The following is a 14,323-nucleotide window of genomic DNA, read 5'->3' on the forward strand; positions in this document are numbered from 1 at the left end:
GAACGCAAGAGTGGGGGGAGCCGGAGAGGGGCAGAGAGAGAGAGAGGGAGAGAGAGAACCCCAAGCTGGCTCCACACTGTCCGCACAGGGCCCCACGTGGGGCTCGAACCCCTGAACTGTGAGCTCGTGACCTGAGCTGAAGCCTAGAGCCAGACGCTTACCCGACCGAGCCACCCAGGTGCCCCATTGGTGCCAGGCATCCGGCCAGGCTCTGGGGGCGCCAGGGTGAAGGCGAAGTGGGCCCTGTGACCCCAGTTCAGGGTGCAGGCAGCACCCGGGAGGGGGAGAGCCGTTTGTTTGTTCAGGTTTGTTTTCTCCCGGTAGTTGGGGAAGGCTGACTGCCGCCTCCTTTTCTTCAGACAAGCCGTGTGGAGACCCGCCCTCGTTCCCACACACCGTCCTGCAGGGCCGCACGGGCTTGGAGACCGGGGATGAGCTGCTGTACGTGTGCGCCCCGGGCCCCGCCACCGGCCGCCGCGGATCGGCCTTCACCTTGCTGTGTAACAGCTGCGGGGAGTGGTACGGCCTGGTGCAGGCCTGCGGGAAAGGTAAGCCCCCCCCCCCCCCGGGCTGGGCCCCCTCCGGGCGCCCACACACCGTGAGCAGGGCCTCACCCCTTCTGCTGGCAGCTTGGGGTGGCCTCTTCTCCACAAAGGTACCTTTGAAAGAGGCTTTAGACCTCCCCACCCCCCCGCCGAGTTCTGGACCTGCCCACGTCTGCACTTGACCTTAGGTTAACTTTCTAACTTATTTCCCTGGAAATCTGATCAAGATGCCGAACCAAGGTGCTTGTGGTAAAGAGGAGCCCTGATTGTAACCCGGGCCGGAGGGCGGTCATGAACACAGGACGCAAGCTGGGCTTCCCCGAGTGTGGGGGGTCTCGCGACTGGGCTTAACCTTTGTGGGGACCTTGAGGGCCTCGCTAAGGGTTGTGACAGGAGCTCATGACTCTTGTGGGGCCCGGGGCTCATCCACCGGGGCGGGTCCACAGCCTCACATGCAAGCCCTGCTTCTTTGCCCCTGAGCCGTCCTGGGGCTGTCGTGGGGGCGGAGGGTGACGCCGGGAGGATATTCCAAGACAGCTGTGTGATCTGGCCCCACCGACGACAGCTGCCCGCCTCTGTCCTGGCACCTCATTCTGTCCCTGGGGCTGCAGCCTGGGGCAGATATTTAGTTGAGACTAACGATTCCGGGTGGACATCAGACACCAGAAACCTGATCTGATTCCCCCAGGTGTCCCCACTCCATTATTGTTGTAAACCTGAGGGTCTCAGGCTTCTGCACCCACCCCCCACCACCCTGGGGGATTCTCCCTGTAGCAGAAATCACTGTCCCCAGCCACAGCCTGGCCTCCCTCCTCGTGACCTGGGCATATGGCTTCTTGGCGGACTGTGAATTGTTCCCTGACCTCAGGAGGCTCCTCTCACCCCAAGGCTCCTTTGGGGGCCACTTCCTGACCACCCCTCCCCCCCCCTCCGTGACATCTGGGTACCAAGCGGAGGTTGGCTCCACAGAGGGGAATGAGTCTAGAAGCACAATGGTAATGCATTTACTGGGCAGTCTGTCCCTAGAACGTCCCACAGATCCCACGGGGGAACCACGAGGAGACTAGGGTGATGTCCTGTCTATGAGATGCATCCGTGCTGTGGCCCAAGCTGTGGTTCGTTGTCTGTGCTGCTGTCTGCGAAAGGTGAACACAGCAGCACTGTCCCTGCGGTCTGCCGGCGGACCTTTGGCCTGTTGTCATTTGCAAGCTGTACCGCCACGATTGTTCTCATCCGGGTCGTCTGGGTCACACGCGAGCGTCTCCCTGCTGGTTCCTGGGAGTGGAATTGCCTTCCGGGGGTTAGCGTGTGTTCGGTGTCAGTGGATACTGCTGCAGAATTTTCTAGAGTATTCTGACCAGTTCACTCTCTGGACTAGCTATGTCTAAGAGTCCTCATTGTTCAGCCTCCTCACCAACCTTCAGGACTGTGACATTTTTACCTTTGCCAACCTAGGGACTGCTCTGCGGTCACTTGCTTGTAGTATTTATTTCTCTGGTTGAGCACTTACCGCATGTTCAGCAGGCATTACCATTTCCTCTGTAAAATGCCTATCCAAGCCTTTCTGCCCATTTTTCTAATTGATTCAAATTATTTACGTCATGTAGGATTTCTCTCTTACATAAAACTGTCTTGTAAGTTTTTTTTTTTTTTAATGTTTATTTATTCTTGAGAGAGAGAGTGTGAGTGGGGAAGGGTCAGAGAGAGAGGGAGACACAGAATCGGAAGCAGGCTCCAGGCCCCGAGCTGTCAGCACAGAGCCCGACGCAGGGCTCGAACCCACGAATGGCGAGATCGTGACCCGAGCTGAAGTCGGACGCTCAACTGACGGACTGAGCCACCCAGGGGCCCCACATAAAACTTTCTTAAGTGTGTTGCAAACTATTTCTCTCATTCCGTGGCTTATCTTTTTCCTCTTGGAGTATCTTGTAACGAATGGGATCGTTTAAAATCCCCTATTTCACTGCTTCTCAAACTCTCTGTGCAGCATTGAAAATTCTTTTCTAGTGGTGGCAGACTGATGCTTTAGCACAAAGTATAGTGAAAGCCAATTAATACAAAGCTAACCTAAAGCCCCAAATACAATACTGGCTTGTTTTTTTATAAATAGACATAAAATCCCCCTGCCACATTGTTATGAAAGCTTCTAAAAACGTGCGCTCCAGGTATCTACTCGCCTTGTTGCAGACTAGTAACAAGAAATTGCAGACTAGTAACAAAAAGCACTCTGGGGGTGATCTTTCGGCACTTGACTCATCGTGGCGACTTTGCTGTTGTTTGGTGGCAGGCGGGAGCCTCCCTGCCGGTTCTAATCATTCACCTGCTGGAGGAAACCAGGCCTGAGGCCCCGGCTTCCTGGTTGTAGACTGCGGCACCCCAGAGTAGAGCCCCCCCCCCCGACGAGACTGTTCCCAGAGCGGAGCGGGCGTCGTTTCTGGTGAGGCTCCGGCCTTGGAGCCTGACCGGCTCGGGAGCCACGCCCACCCGCCCCCGGGGCTGGGCTGTTTACCGGGCTCCAGGGGAGTGAGAACTAAATGCAGGTTTTGTGTGTCTGCTGCCGTGTTTATTTTCGCACAGCAAGGCAGACTGGTTAGAGCTTTCAGCTGTGGGGCAGGAATTCTGGTTTCTATCCCTGGCTGAGTAGACAGACTCTTACAGTTTTCGTTGCCCTGTAGATTTAACGTTCAAACTAGCCGTGTCGTTATAAGGGGCGTGTGTGCGTGTGTGTGTGTGTGTGTGTGTGTGTGTGTGTGTGTGTGTGTTACGAGAATATCCTCACCAGGGATTCCACTCCCTTTAGCACATGGAGGTTTATAGTGAACGTCCATCTTTTGGTGAGAGAACTGCTTCAAGTTGGGGAAAAGTCATCTTGGGAGAGGGGCCGCTCAGGGGCTGGACCCCGGCGGGTTTGGAAAACGGCTCTGCCTGCTCTGGGCTGAGGGGCCGCTCCACATCCCTTCGTCTGGCCCGGCCCAGGTGCTCTGTGTGTGCACTTGAGCAAGCCTGTCCCAGCACTACAGGGAACTCTACAAACCCGGTGCCTCAAGGGAGTCCCAAGCAGCAGATGGAAGGGGAAGCTGGAAACCGGGTGAAATTTTGGAGGCCGTGTGAGTTTCCAGACGGCAGAAGCGCTCAAGATGCGAGAGGCCGCAGAGAGCAAGTAATGAAAGCTGAAGCGTGTGCCTTAGCGTCGCAGCACAAGGAGGCTCGGGTGCCCTCGTGTTCTCACTGTGAACGTGGGGAGCGCGACGCTCCCGGGCCATGTTGCCGCGCGAGCACAGGAGTGAGGCGGGGTGAGGAAGAGGTGGGGGCAGACGAGTCATCCTAAAAGCTCTGCTGCTGCCACTGCTCACGACCAGAACGAGGCAGAGACACAGGGCAGGGCCGGGGGAGGATCGGGGGACCAGAGAGACTGTGAGGGTTTATTTTGTTTGCGTGCTCACTTTGTCATTTTAAGGCGGGAGAAGCTTCAGTCTGTGTAAATGACGCTGGAAAAGCTCGGAAGAGGAGGGGAGACTGAACTGTTTTCTTGACTTCCCCGAGTCTTAATTCGCTCATAGGAAAACACGGACACCCGCATGGGGTTCCTGCCGCTGCACCACTTAGAGCAGGACCTGGGAGATGAATGGAATCTCACGGAATGTTCTTTCCCCCTTCACCTTCATGCTGATCCAAGAGAGCACTCAGGCCCCCTCCCTTACGGGATCTGAGGGTCTTTGCGCATGACTCTGGCTCCCTGCAGGCTTCCTTGTATGTTATTGACTCTAGCCCCTATTCAACCGAGTAACCAAAGGCATCCTGGGACTTACAACTGTCTGTTCCTTGTGAGAAGCTAGTCTTTGCCAGCAGGTGTCTCGGGTTCTGGAGAGCGGAGGTCGCACTTAAAACAGCCTGGGGTGGGGTGCCTGGGTGGCCCAGTCGGTTAAGCATCCGACTTCAGCCAGGTCACAGAGTTCGAGCCCCGCGTCGGTCTCTGGGCTGACAGCTCAGAGCCTGGAGCCTGTTTCCGATTCTGTGTCTCCCTCTCTCTCTGCCCCTCCCCCGTTCATGCTCTGTCTCTCTCTGTCCCAAAAATAAATAAACGTTGAAAAAAAAAAAACAGCCTGGGGCTCTGACGAGTTTGCTGTCTGACATTCTGGAGGCTTAGGAGGTCAAGGCTACAGGGAAGGCTATTCCATTCAAAGCTGGCCTTGTATAGACACCTGAAAACTGGCGGGATGTCTTGGGTCACATTGTCTACACATAGAGCCTGTGCCTATGCGTGTGATTTATCAACGGAGGAAAGTGGGCAGGGAGGCAGGAGAGGTGAGGGGCGGATCGATGTGACCCCGGCAGCCCTCTCCCTTTGCCTGACCTCACGAACTGTGCCACAGGGTCGGTCCCACTGGAAGCGAGGAGGCCAGCTCCGAGTTGCTCTGTATCCATCCGGCCTTGGCTGCTGGGCCGGGTGACGTGCTGTGTGGGGGGCACCGAGGCCGGTTCTCGTTCCACCGAGGGCAGCTGTCCAGAGAAGGGCCTGTCTGTGAACCATTAGCTGCCAGCGCTCACAGCAGCCGGGGGATGGGTGCACCGGCCTGGGAAAGGGGACGTGGCTGGGGACATCAACAGCCCCCACGACTGCAGTGGAGAACGTAGCTGTTTATTAAGCCATCAGTGGTTTTGGTTTTGCTTGAGATCCGTTAACAGGGTGGGGACTGGCTGGAAAAGCGTGTGTCACGATGAGCGAGGATGAACCCACAGGGGCATGTACACCCGGGGGGGGGGGGGGGGCAGGACGTGCCTCGCTCGCCTGCTGCCCGGGGTTGTGCGTTCACTGCAGGTAAGGTCGAGCCTCAGTGGCGGCAGTGAGGTCTCTCGCTTAAGCACCATGACTTCGTCCTTGACCGTGAACTTACAGGGGCGAGGGCTGACTCAACTGCCGCCTTGCCTCCTGTGAGCCGGTGTCTCTCCAGCTTCGGTTCCTAGAGGCCAGGTCTGGATCTGGCCATTCAGCTTGCTGTTCTCCTGTCCAAAGCCACGCATCTTCTTGGTTCCTGTTCCCAGCTGGGCAGCAGGAAATACCTGTCATACCTCTCTGATGTCCTCAGTGTCTAACCGGTCGTGGCCCTAATTACCGAGAAATCCTGAGGCTTTGGCCCCCGAGTGTGTATGCAGCAGGCTTCCACGCTGGGGTTGCTTTTCCGTGGGCGTCTTCTGATGCCAAGTCCACAGTCACCTTCAAGGCTGTGTTTTGTCTCTGGTCGTCTGTATTCTGAAAACCATCGGGCCTCCCAGCCCCCCAAGAGGCCACCCCCGGCCACACGAGCCCAGTGATGGTGCCCACACAGTCTCACTTGTGTCTTTCCCTTGGCATGCTGCCCCTCCCCTACTCGCTGTCCTGGCCTCACTTTGCCTTCCACACCTCCGTTCTCCCCTGACTTTAGCACTCAGGGGTCCTGTGGCCTCTGCCCTGGGCTCCAGGCCAGGCCGTTTATCCCGTCTTTATCCCGTCTTTGTGGTCGGGGTGGGAGAGGACAGCTACTGCAAAGTAGCATAGGGCAGATGACCCGGAAGTGAAAGACTCGGAGACTCTCCCTCTGTCAGTTGCCCCTTGTTGGCCCTTTCAAACTTGCCCGGACAAAAGGCATCACCAAGTGTTAAGACAGGCTCAGACAATCCTTTAAGACTTTCTACTCTTACAGGCGCCTGGGTGGCTCAGTCGGTTGAGCGTCCGACTTCAGTTCAGGTCATGATCTCACGGTCTGTGGGTTCAAGCCCCGCATCAGGCTCTGTGCTGACAGCTCGGAGCCTGGAGCCTGCTTTGGATTCTATGTCTCCCTCTCTCTCTGCTCCTTCCCCATTCATGCTCTGTTTCTCCCTCTCTCTCAAAAATAAATAAACATTAAAAAAAAAAAAAAAAAAAAAAAAAAGACTTTCCACCCCAAGCTCCTTGGGATATGTTTACGCTTTGTGGTCTGGAATATCAGGAAAGTGAGTGACACCCATTTTGACCTCACCCCACCCACCCCACCTCCTCTGAGTCCAACAACAAATAGCTTCTCTCCTTCCCTTCCCTGGCCGGCCACAGCTGTGGAAACAAGACGTTCCCCACGTAGCACTCATAAAACCCAACGCTCGCTCTGGGCCGTCTCTGTCTTTTTTGTCTTTTTTGTTTTTGCTCCTTTTTTCCCAGCAACTCGGTTGAGGTCCAACTGGCATCCAATAAACTGTGCCCACCCTAGCTACGAAAGCCTCTGACTTGTCACAGGTTTCCGCACCCATGGCACCACGACCACCCACGACAGCGAACGTTTCCGTGAGAGGAGTCTTACACATCTTACGTCGCTGAATCCGCAGAAATCTGAGGGTAGAAGTGGTTAGCGCCAATTAACAGATGGGAAAACTGAGGCACGCAAAAGGTCAGCGACTCCTCTGTGTCACGCAGCAGAGCCAGGATGTGAAGGCAGGCGGGTCTCCTTCCAACACCTGTCTGGTCCTTGGGCTTCCTCCACAGGCCTCTGAAGCTCAGGGAGCGAGAGAAACAGGGGGGCGCCGGGCCCTGCGCACTGGCTCTTCTCCCGCCATGTTCCTTGGCTCCTTTATCGCCTTTCGAAAGCCTTCCTTTTGTTTTCTTAAACTAACTCGTTTCTGTTTGTCTCCGTTTTGTGGATTTCACTTCCTTCCTAGAATGAAGCCGGAGTCTGCAGCTGAATTTAGAATATCCTTGTCAATATTGCCATATTTGTTCAGAAGTTCATTGAACCAGTGGTTATTTCTGGCTTGTCTGGTTGTCTTTTTCGGAATTACTATTTTTAACGACCGTGTAGCCAAGACGAGAGAGAAAAAGAAGGAATGTGTGGGCTTCTGGAAATGCAACGACTTGAAAAGAGGTGGAGAGCCTCCGGGTTCTGGGCTGTGACCCCGTGCACTTCAGGGTAGATGCAGGCAGGACACAAGCAAGCCTTCTCCTTCTTTCTACTCCTGGGTTCTCTGGATCTTCCAGTTTCCTAAAGCAACAGTGAAATGTAAACACCCGGGGAATGATCTGGCTTTTTCCGGTGAAGTTTACATTTTCCGGACTTTCTGGTCCACTCAGGGGACCCCAGGTTGTATTAGCACAGGTTTGAGGGTGAGCGTGGGAGACGGGAGAGGGCAAGGAGGATGATTGAGGAGAGTGTAGACACAGGAAAGCAGAGGGGACGTGAGCGAACGAGCCACTCAACAGGCACGGCACTGGACTTTCCCAGCTTAAAGGCAGAACCTAATTTTTGGTTGAAATGCAATGAATAACAAACTTTACTCTTACTCATGAGGAGAAAAGCAGGCTTGGGATACTTTCCCAGGGGTAGCCTCTTGGTAAACGGTCAGTGCCCTTGTCTTCACTTGAGGTTCGGGAGAACTGTGACGTGGTGAAAACCTGTTTCTGAGCCGGGACCTTGACCTCAGAACCTAGGGAGACAGGGAACACTTGGTTCAAGGCCCCAGGCTGCTGCCCAGGGATGCTCTAGGCTCAGGGGCTCTGGAAGCGGACCCTTCACACACACACACTGCTCACACTGACCATAAGGGCCCAGGCCAGGGGAGGCCAGCTCACGGCCACAGTGGACTGGCCTTTCCCAAACCCTCAGCTCTACCATTGTACATTAGGCCACGGTTGCCTGCAGGACGAGGGGTGGGGGAAGAAAACACGACTCATGTACTGCCCACACTCTGGGTGCCTTTTGACTTCATGGCATATTTAAGCTCGTGGGGTGGGTTATACGGGAGAGGGAATTTAGCAGCCGTCGATCATGCCCAGTCCTGGAACTAAGAGGTCCTTTACTATTCTTTGCTGCCATCAAGAATCAGATAATGACATTCGATGGACTTCTGGGCTGAATCGAGCTTCATCAAAAGGGTTTCTACCACTCACGAATTCACCTCTTAACTCACTCATTTGTTTATTCAACAAATGTTTATGGAGTGCCATGCACCACACTGTGTGCAGGGTACACAAAGGCAAAGTTCCTTGTTCTCAGAGGCCCCAGGCCGGGAGGGGCCGGCCGGACCTACTGTGCAGTGAGACCAGGGAGGTGTGCCCAGCGAACAGATCGAGACTGCTCCCATAGTTTCCATGCATAACCGTGATTCCCAAATGAGACCGTTTGGGGTTTAAGTCTCAAGCACCAGCAAGGTATGCATTGGAGCCACCCAGCGTCCATAAGGATGAGAAGGGTCTCCAAGCTATCCTTAGCCAGTCCCCATTCATAAATACCTCTCACTTTGCCAACGAGAGCCCATTTCTAATACGTATCGTGGTCGTTACCAGGCCACTGATTTTACCAGTGGTCATTTCAGATATTCAGGACACTAATTAGCATTGCCGTGGCTTTGAGCAAGGCACAGGTAATAGAAGTGCTTGTCGTAGGCACACATCTAGAGGGCGAGTGTCCCGATGAGAATGCTAATTGTCCGCCCCTGGACTGTGAATTCTTTTTCTTTTCTTTTTTTTTAATGTTCCTATTTATTTTTGAGACAGAGAGAGACAGAGCATGAGCAGGGGAGGGGCAGAGAGAGGGGGAGACACAGAATCAGAAGCAGGCTCCAGGCTCTGAGCCATCAGCCCAGAGCCCGACGTGGGGCTCGAACTCACGGACCATGAGATCGTGACCTGAGCTGAAGTCGGACGCTCAACTGACTGAGCCGCCCAGGTGGCCCTGGACTGTGACTTCTTAATTGGAATGTCAGCAGCAGCTGGTTTACAGCTTAATGTAAGTGACACATGCATAAGGTCACACAGTATTTTCTTGAAATCTTTTCAAAGTACAAACATCCTAAGAAGAATGAATGCCTACTGTAGTTGTCCATTAACGATGTGTAACATTGTTGAATTGCTCCCAACGTTACCTTCCAGTCATTGCCTTCCTAAGACTTCCATGACCAGGAACTATGTTTTCCCTGTTTAAACTTTATTTCTGTGGAAGCATAAAGGATGCCCTCTTGTGTATGGCTTCTTTTGTCCAACATGTGTCTGGGAGGCACATCTGTGCTGTTCGATGAAGCTACAGTTCGTTCTTTTTCTTTGTTGTGGAATATTCCATTCTACTGTCGATGAACATTTTTGTTGTCTCAGGTGTGAGAACTCCGGGAGCCCCAGATCCTCACCAATAGTTGGTATTGTCCGTCTTCTTAATTGTTAGCATTCCGATGTGTAGGTCGTACTGTCACTTAATTTTAATTCCCCCTATTATTAATGGTGTTGAGCGCCTTATCATATGTTTATTGGCCATTTGAATAACTCATTTCTGAAGTGCCTATCCATTTCTGTCACTCATTTTCCTACTGGGTTGTCCATTTGTTTCATATTGATGTGTAGGAGTTCACTATAGGATTCTAGATACCTGAATTTTCGAGGTATATTATATATGTTGCAAATGTCTTCTACTAGGTAAGTTGCCTTTTCACTTTCTTCATAGTATCTTTGATGAATAGAATTTTAATGTAGGGTATATTATTAATCCTTTCCTTTAAAAAAAAAACTGTGGTGGAGGGACGCCTGGGTGGCTCAGTTAGTTAAGTGTCTGACTTTGGCTCAGGTTATGATCTCACAGTTTATGAGTTCAAGCCCCATGTCAGGCTCCATGTTGACACCTCAGAACCTGGAGGCTGCTTCGGATTCTGTGTCTCCCTCTCTCTCTGCCCCGGCCCTGCTTGTGCACTCTCTCTCTCTCTGTCTCTCTCTCTCTCTCTGTCTCTCAAAAAAAAAATAAATAAACATTTAAAAAAATTAAAAAAATAGAAAAATTATGGTGGGAAACACAGAACACAAAATTCACCATCTTAGCCATAAATATATTCACATTGTTGTCAAACAGATCTCCAGAACATTTTTCTCTTGCAAAACCAAAATTCTATACCCATTAAATAACAACTACCTTCTCCCACCTCCCCCCAGCCCCTGGCAATCACCATTCTACTTCCCGTTTCTGTGAATTTGACTACTCTAGGTACCTCATATAAGTGGAATTGGATAGTATTTGTCGTTTTGTGACAGGCTTATTTCAACGTCCTCAAAGTTCATCTGTGTTTTAGCATGTGATAGTAATCTTTTCCTCAGTTTTTATATATTTTAAAAATCGGATTAAGGAAGGTTCCTTACATTCCTAAATCCTAGGGGTTTTTATCCTGTTGACTTCCGTCAGTTGCTTTCCTGAAACTCCTTTTTTCAAATAAACCAATCATGAATTCCTGGGATTAAACGTAACGTGGTGTAATGTGCTATCCTTTTAATATAACGCCTACAGGGTTCCATTTGTCAACATTGTGTTTATGATTTTTGCATCTATGTTTAGTGAGAATGGTCTGCAATACTACTTTCTCATCATGTCCTTGCCAGGTTTTGTTCCCAAGGTTACACCAGACGTATAAAATAAGTCGGGAAGTATTTCCTCTTTTTCTGTCCTCTGGAAGAGTTTGTGTAAGATTGGAATTATCCTCCTTTATAATATTTGATAGAATTCATTGACAAAGCCGGCTGTGCCAAGTTTTCTGTGTGTAGTGAGATTCAGCTGCATTAATAGTTAGTTAATGGCATATAAAATTTTTCTCCCTCTTCTTGTGGCACTTTTGGTGAGCTTCTTCCAGGATTTTGTCTATTTCATCAGGATTTTTTGTTTTGGGAGAGACTGGTTGGCTCAGTTGGAGGAACATGCAACTCTTGATCTTGGAGTCATGAGTTCGAGCCCCATGTTAGGTGTAGAGATTACAAGAAAGAAAGGGAGAAAGAAAGAGAAAGAAAGAAGGATAGAAAAAAGAGAGATGGAGGGAGGGAGGGAGGGAGGGAGGAAGGAAGGAAGGAAGGAAGGAAAAACTTTAAAAAGTTAAAATTTTTTAAATAATATTTTTTTTATTTTGGGGGGCATAAATTTATCATAATCTTGTTACTGTCTTTTCTAATATCTGAAAGATCTCTGGTGATGCTTTTTTTTATTCCTGATATTAAAAATTTTTTTTTAATGTTTACTTATTTTTGAGAGAGAAAGGGAACGGGAGTGGGAGAGGGAGACACAGAATCCGAAGCAGGATCCAGGCTCTGAGCTGTCAGCACAGCGCCTGACGTGGGGCTCGAACCCGTGAACCGAGAGATCATGACCTGAGCCAAAATCGGACGCTCAACTGACTGAGCCACTCAGGTGCCCCTATTCCTGATGCTTGAATTTGTGTTCTTTCTAAGAGTTTCTTAAGTACTCTTGCTAGGGACTTCGATGTTTTGAGCTATCAATCAGTAGTTTTTTTTTTTTTCCAAGAACTAACTTTTGACTACATTGACCCTTTATTGTATGTTTGGTTTTTATTTTATTAATTTCTGCTTCTTAAAAAATCTCCTTCCTTTATTTTCTTTGTGTTTAATTTACTCTTCCTTTCCTAGTCTTCTGAGATCAATGTGATTTTCAGCCTTTCTTCTTTTCTAAAATAGGTATTTAAAGCTATCAGTTCTCCAGTTAGCCCAGTGTTTGCTGCTTCCTACAAGATTTGACATGTCATTTTTCATTATTCAGTTAGAATATTTTCTAATATCTATTGTAATTTATCCTTTGACCCATGATTTATTTGGAAATATTTTGCTTAATTTCCATACATATGGGAATTTCCTAGTAATCTTTTGTCTAATTTCACTATGGCTAGAGAACATATATATGACTTAATCCCTTCAAGTCAGTTGACATTTCATTTATGATCAATTTTGTAAAAGTATTCTGTGTGTATCTGAAAAGAATGCGTATTCTACAGTTTTTTTTTAATTGTATCTTTAATTTTTTTTTTAATTTTTTTTTTAATGTTTATTTATTTTTGAGACAGAGAGAGACAGAGCATGAATGGGGGAGGGTCAGAACGAGAGGGAGACACAGAATCTGAAGCAGGCTCCAGGCTCTGGGCTGTCAGCACAGAGCCCGACGCGGGGCTCGAACTCACGGACCGCGAGATCATGACCTGAGCCGAAGTCGGACGCTTAACCGACTGAGCCACCCAGGCGCCCCTACAGTTTTTAGATATGATCTGTATATGTCAAATAGGCCAAATTTATTAGATAAGCATGTTTTTCAAATATGTATTCTTAGCTTTTTGTCTGATTACTCTAATTGTTACTGATAGAGATATTTAAAACCTCTCTCTATGATCATGGATTATGGATTTCTTTTTTTAGTTCACATATTTTTAAGTGCATTTATTTATTTTGAGAGAGAGAGAGAGTACTTGAGCAGGAGAGGGGCAGAGAGAGAGAGAGAGAGAGAATCCCAAGTGAGCTCTGCACTGTCAGTACGGAGCCTGGCACAGGGCTGGAACTTACGAACCGTGAGAACTGGCCCTGAGCCAAAATCAAGAGTCGGATGCTTAACCGACTAACCCGCCCAAGCTCACCTTGTTCACTTATTTCAGATTCATATACTTTGAGTTTCCGTTAAGTACACACAGATTTAAAAATTAATGTCTTCCTGGTAAATTGAAACATTTATCTTTACGAAATGAGCCTCCTTCTCTCTAGTATTGTTTCTTGGCTTAAAGTCTTCTTTGCCGGTTAGTCTTTCTATGTGTATTTTTTTTTCATTCTTTTTTTTTTACTTTCAACTTTCCTGCACAGTTATATTTATTTTTAAAATTTTTTCCCGTAAAGTTATATTTAAAGTATGTCTCTTAAAAAAAATTTTTTTTCAACGTTTATTTATATTTGGGACAGAGAGAGACAGAGCATGAACGGGGGAGGGGCAGAGAGAGAGGGAGACACAGAATCGGAAACAGGCTCCAGGCTCTGAGCCATCAGCCCAGAGCCTGACGCGGGGCTCGAACTCACGGACCGTGAGATCGCGACCTGGCTGAAGTCGGACGCTTAACCGACTGCGCCACCCAGGCACCCCTAAAGTATGTCTCTTATAAGCATCAGACAACCAATTGGAGCATTAATCCGTTTACATTTAATCATCAATGATTTGGGTTTAAAATTACTGTCTCTATTTGTTTTCTCTGTGTTCTAGCTGTTTTTTTGTTCTTTATCCTCTGCTTTCCTGTGCTCTTTTGGAGGGATTAAGCATTTTAAAAATTATTATATTCACTCCATCTATTACATTCTAACACATTCTCTCTTTTTTTTTTTAATTTAATTTTTTAAGTAATCTCTACCCCCAGCGTGGGGCTTGAACTCACAACCCTGAGATCAGAGTTGCATGCTCTACAGAGTGAACCAGCCAGGCGCTCCTCTAACACATTTACTCTTCTTTTGGTGGTTACTCACAAATCCTTGACTTATCAAAGGGTGATACCATTTCCTGAACAATTTAAATACCTTCAAATATTTTGACTCCAGTTACCTCCTCCCAATTTCTATGCGGTTGCCACACGTTTCAAATAATAATAGTGTGTGTGTGTGTGTGTGTGTGTGTGTGTGTGTGTGTGTACTCGTTTTATGCAGTCAGTATTCACTTAGATTCGTCCCCCACCTCATATTCACCTGCTTCAGTGTTCTTTCCTGCCTACATCATGGGGCTTTCAGTGCAGAGGCTTTCCGCGAGGATATTTTCACAAAGTAAGAAGTCCAGGTTGGCAGTTCTAACTTTCTTCTGACACTTTAAAGGTATTGCAGTGTTGGGGCACCTGGGTGGCTCAGTCGGTTAAGCGTGCGACTCTTGGTTTCCGCTCAGGTCGTGATCTCACAGTCCATGAGTTTGAGCCCCTCATTGGGCTCTGCACTGGCAGCAAGGTCCTGCTTGGATTCTCTCTCTCTCCACCTCTCTCTCTGCCCCTCCCCTGCACATGCTTTCTCTCTC

General features: G+C 49.3%; 1 protein-coding gene across 1 annotated transcript in view; it reads left to right on the forward strand.

Moving 5' to 3' along the window:
* Nucleotides 1–14,323, forward strand: part of SUSD5 (sushi domain containing 5) — a 44,044-nt gene that overhangs the window by 19,913 nt on the left and 9,808 nt on the right. Inside the window, exon 4 of the mRNA XM_040480080.1 lies at nucleotides 360–548. Within this exon, the coding sequence (XP_040336014.1) occupies nucleotides 360–548 (189 nt within the window). The remainder of the gene's footprint in view (nucleotides 1–359; nucleotides 549–14,323) is intronic.

The sequence above is a fragment of the Herpailurus yagouaroundi genome, unplaced genomic scaffold (genome assembly GCF_014898765.1).
Source record: "Herpailurus yagouaroundi ecotype Mexico unplaced genomic scaffold, PumYag 159, whole genome shotgun sequence".
Lineage (NCBI taxonomy): Eukaryota > Metazoa > Chordata > Mammalia > Carnivora > Felidae > Herpailurus > Herpailurus yagouaroundi.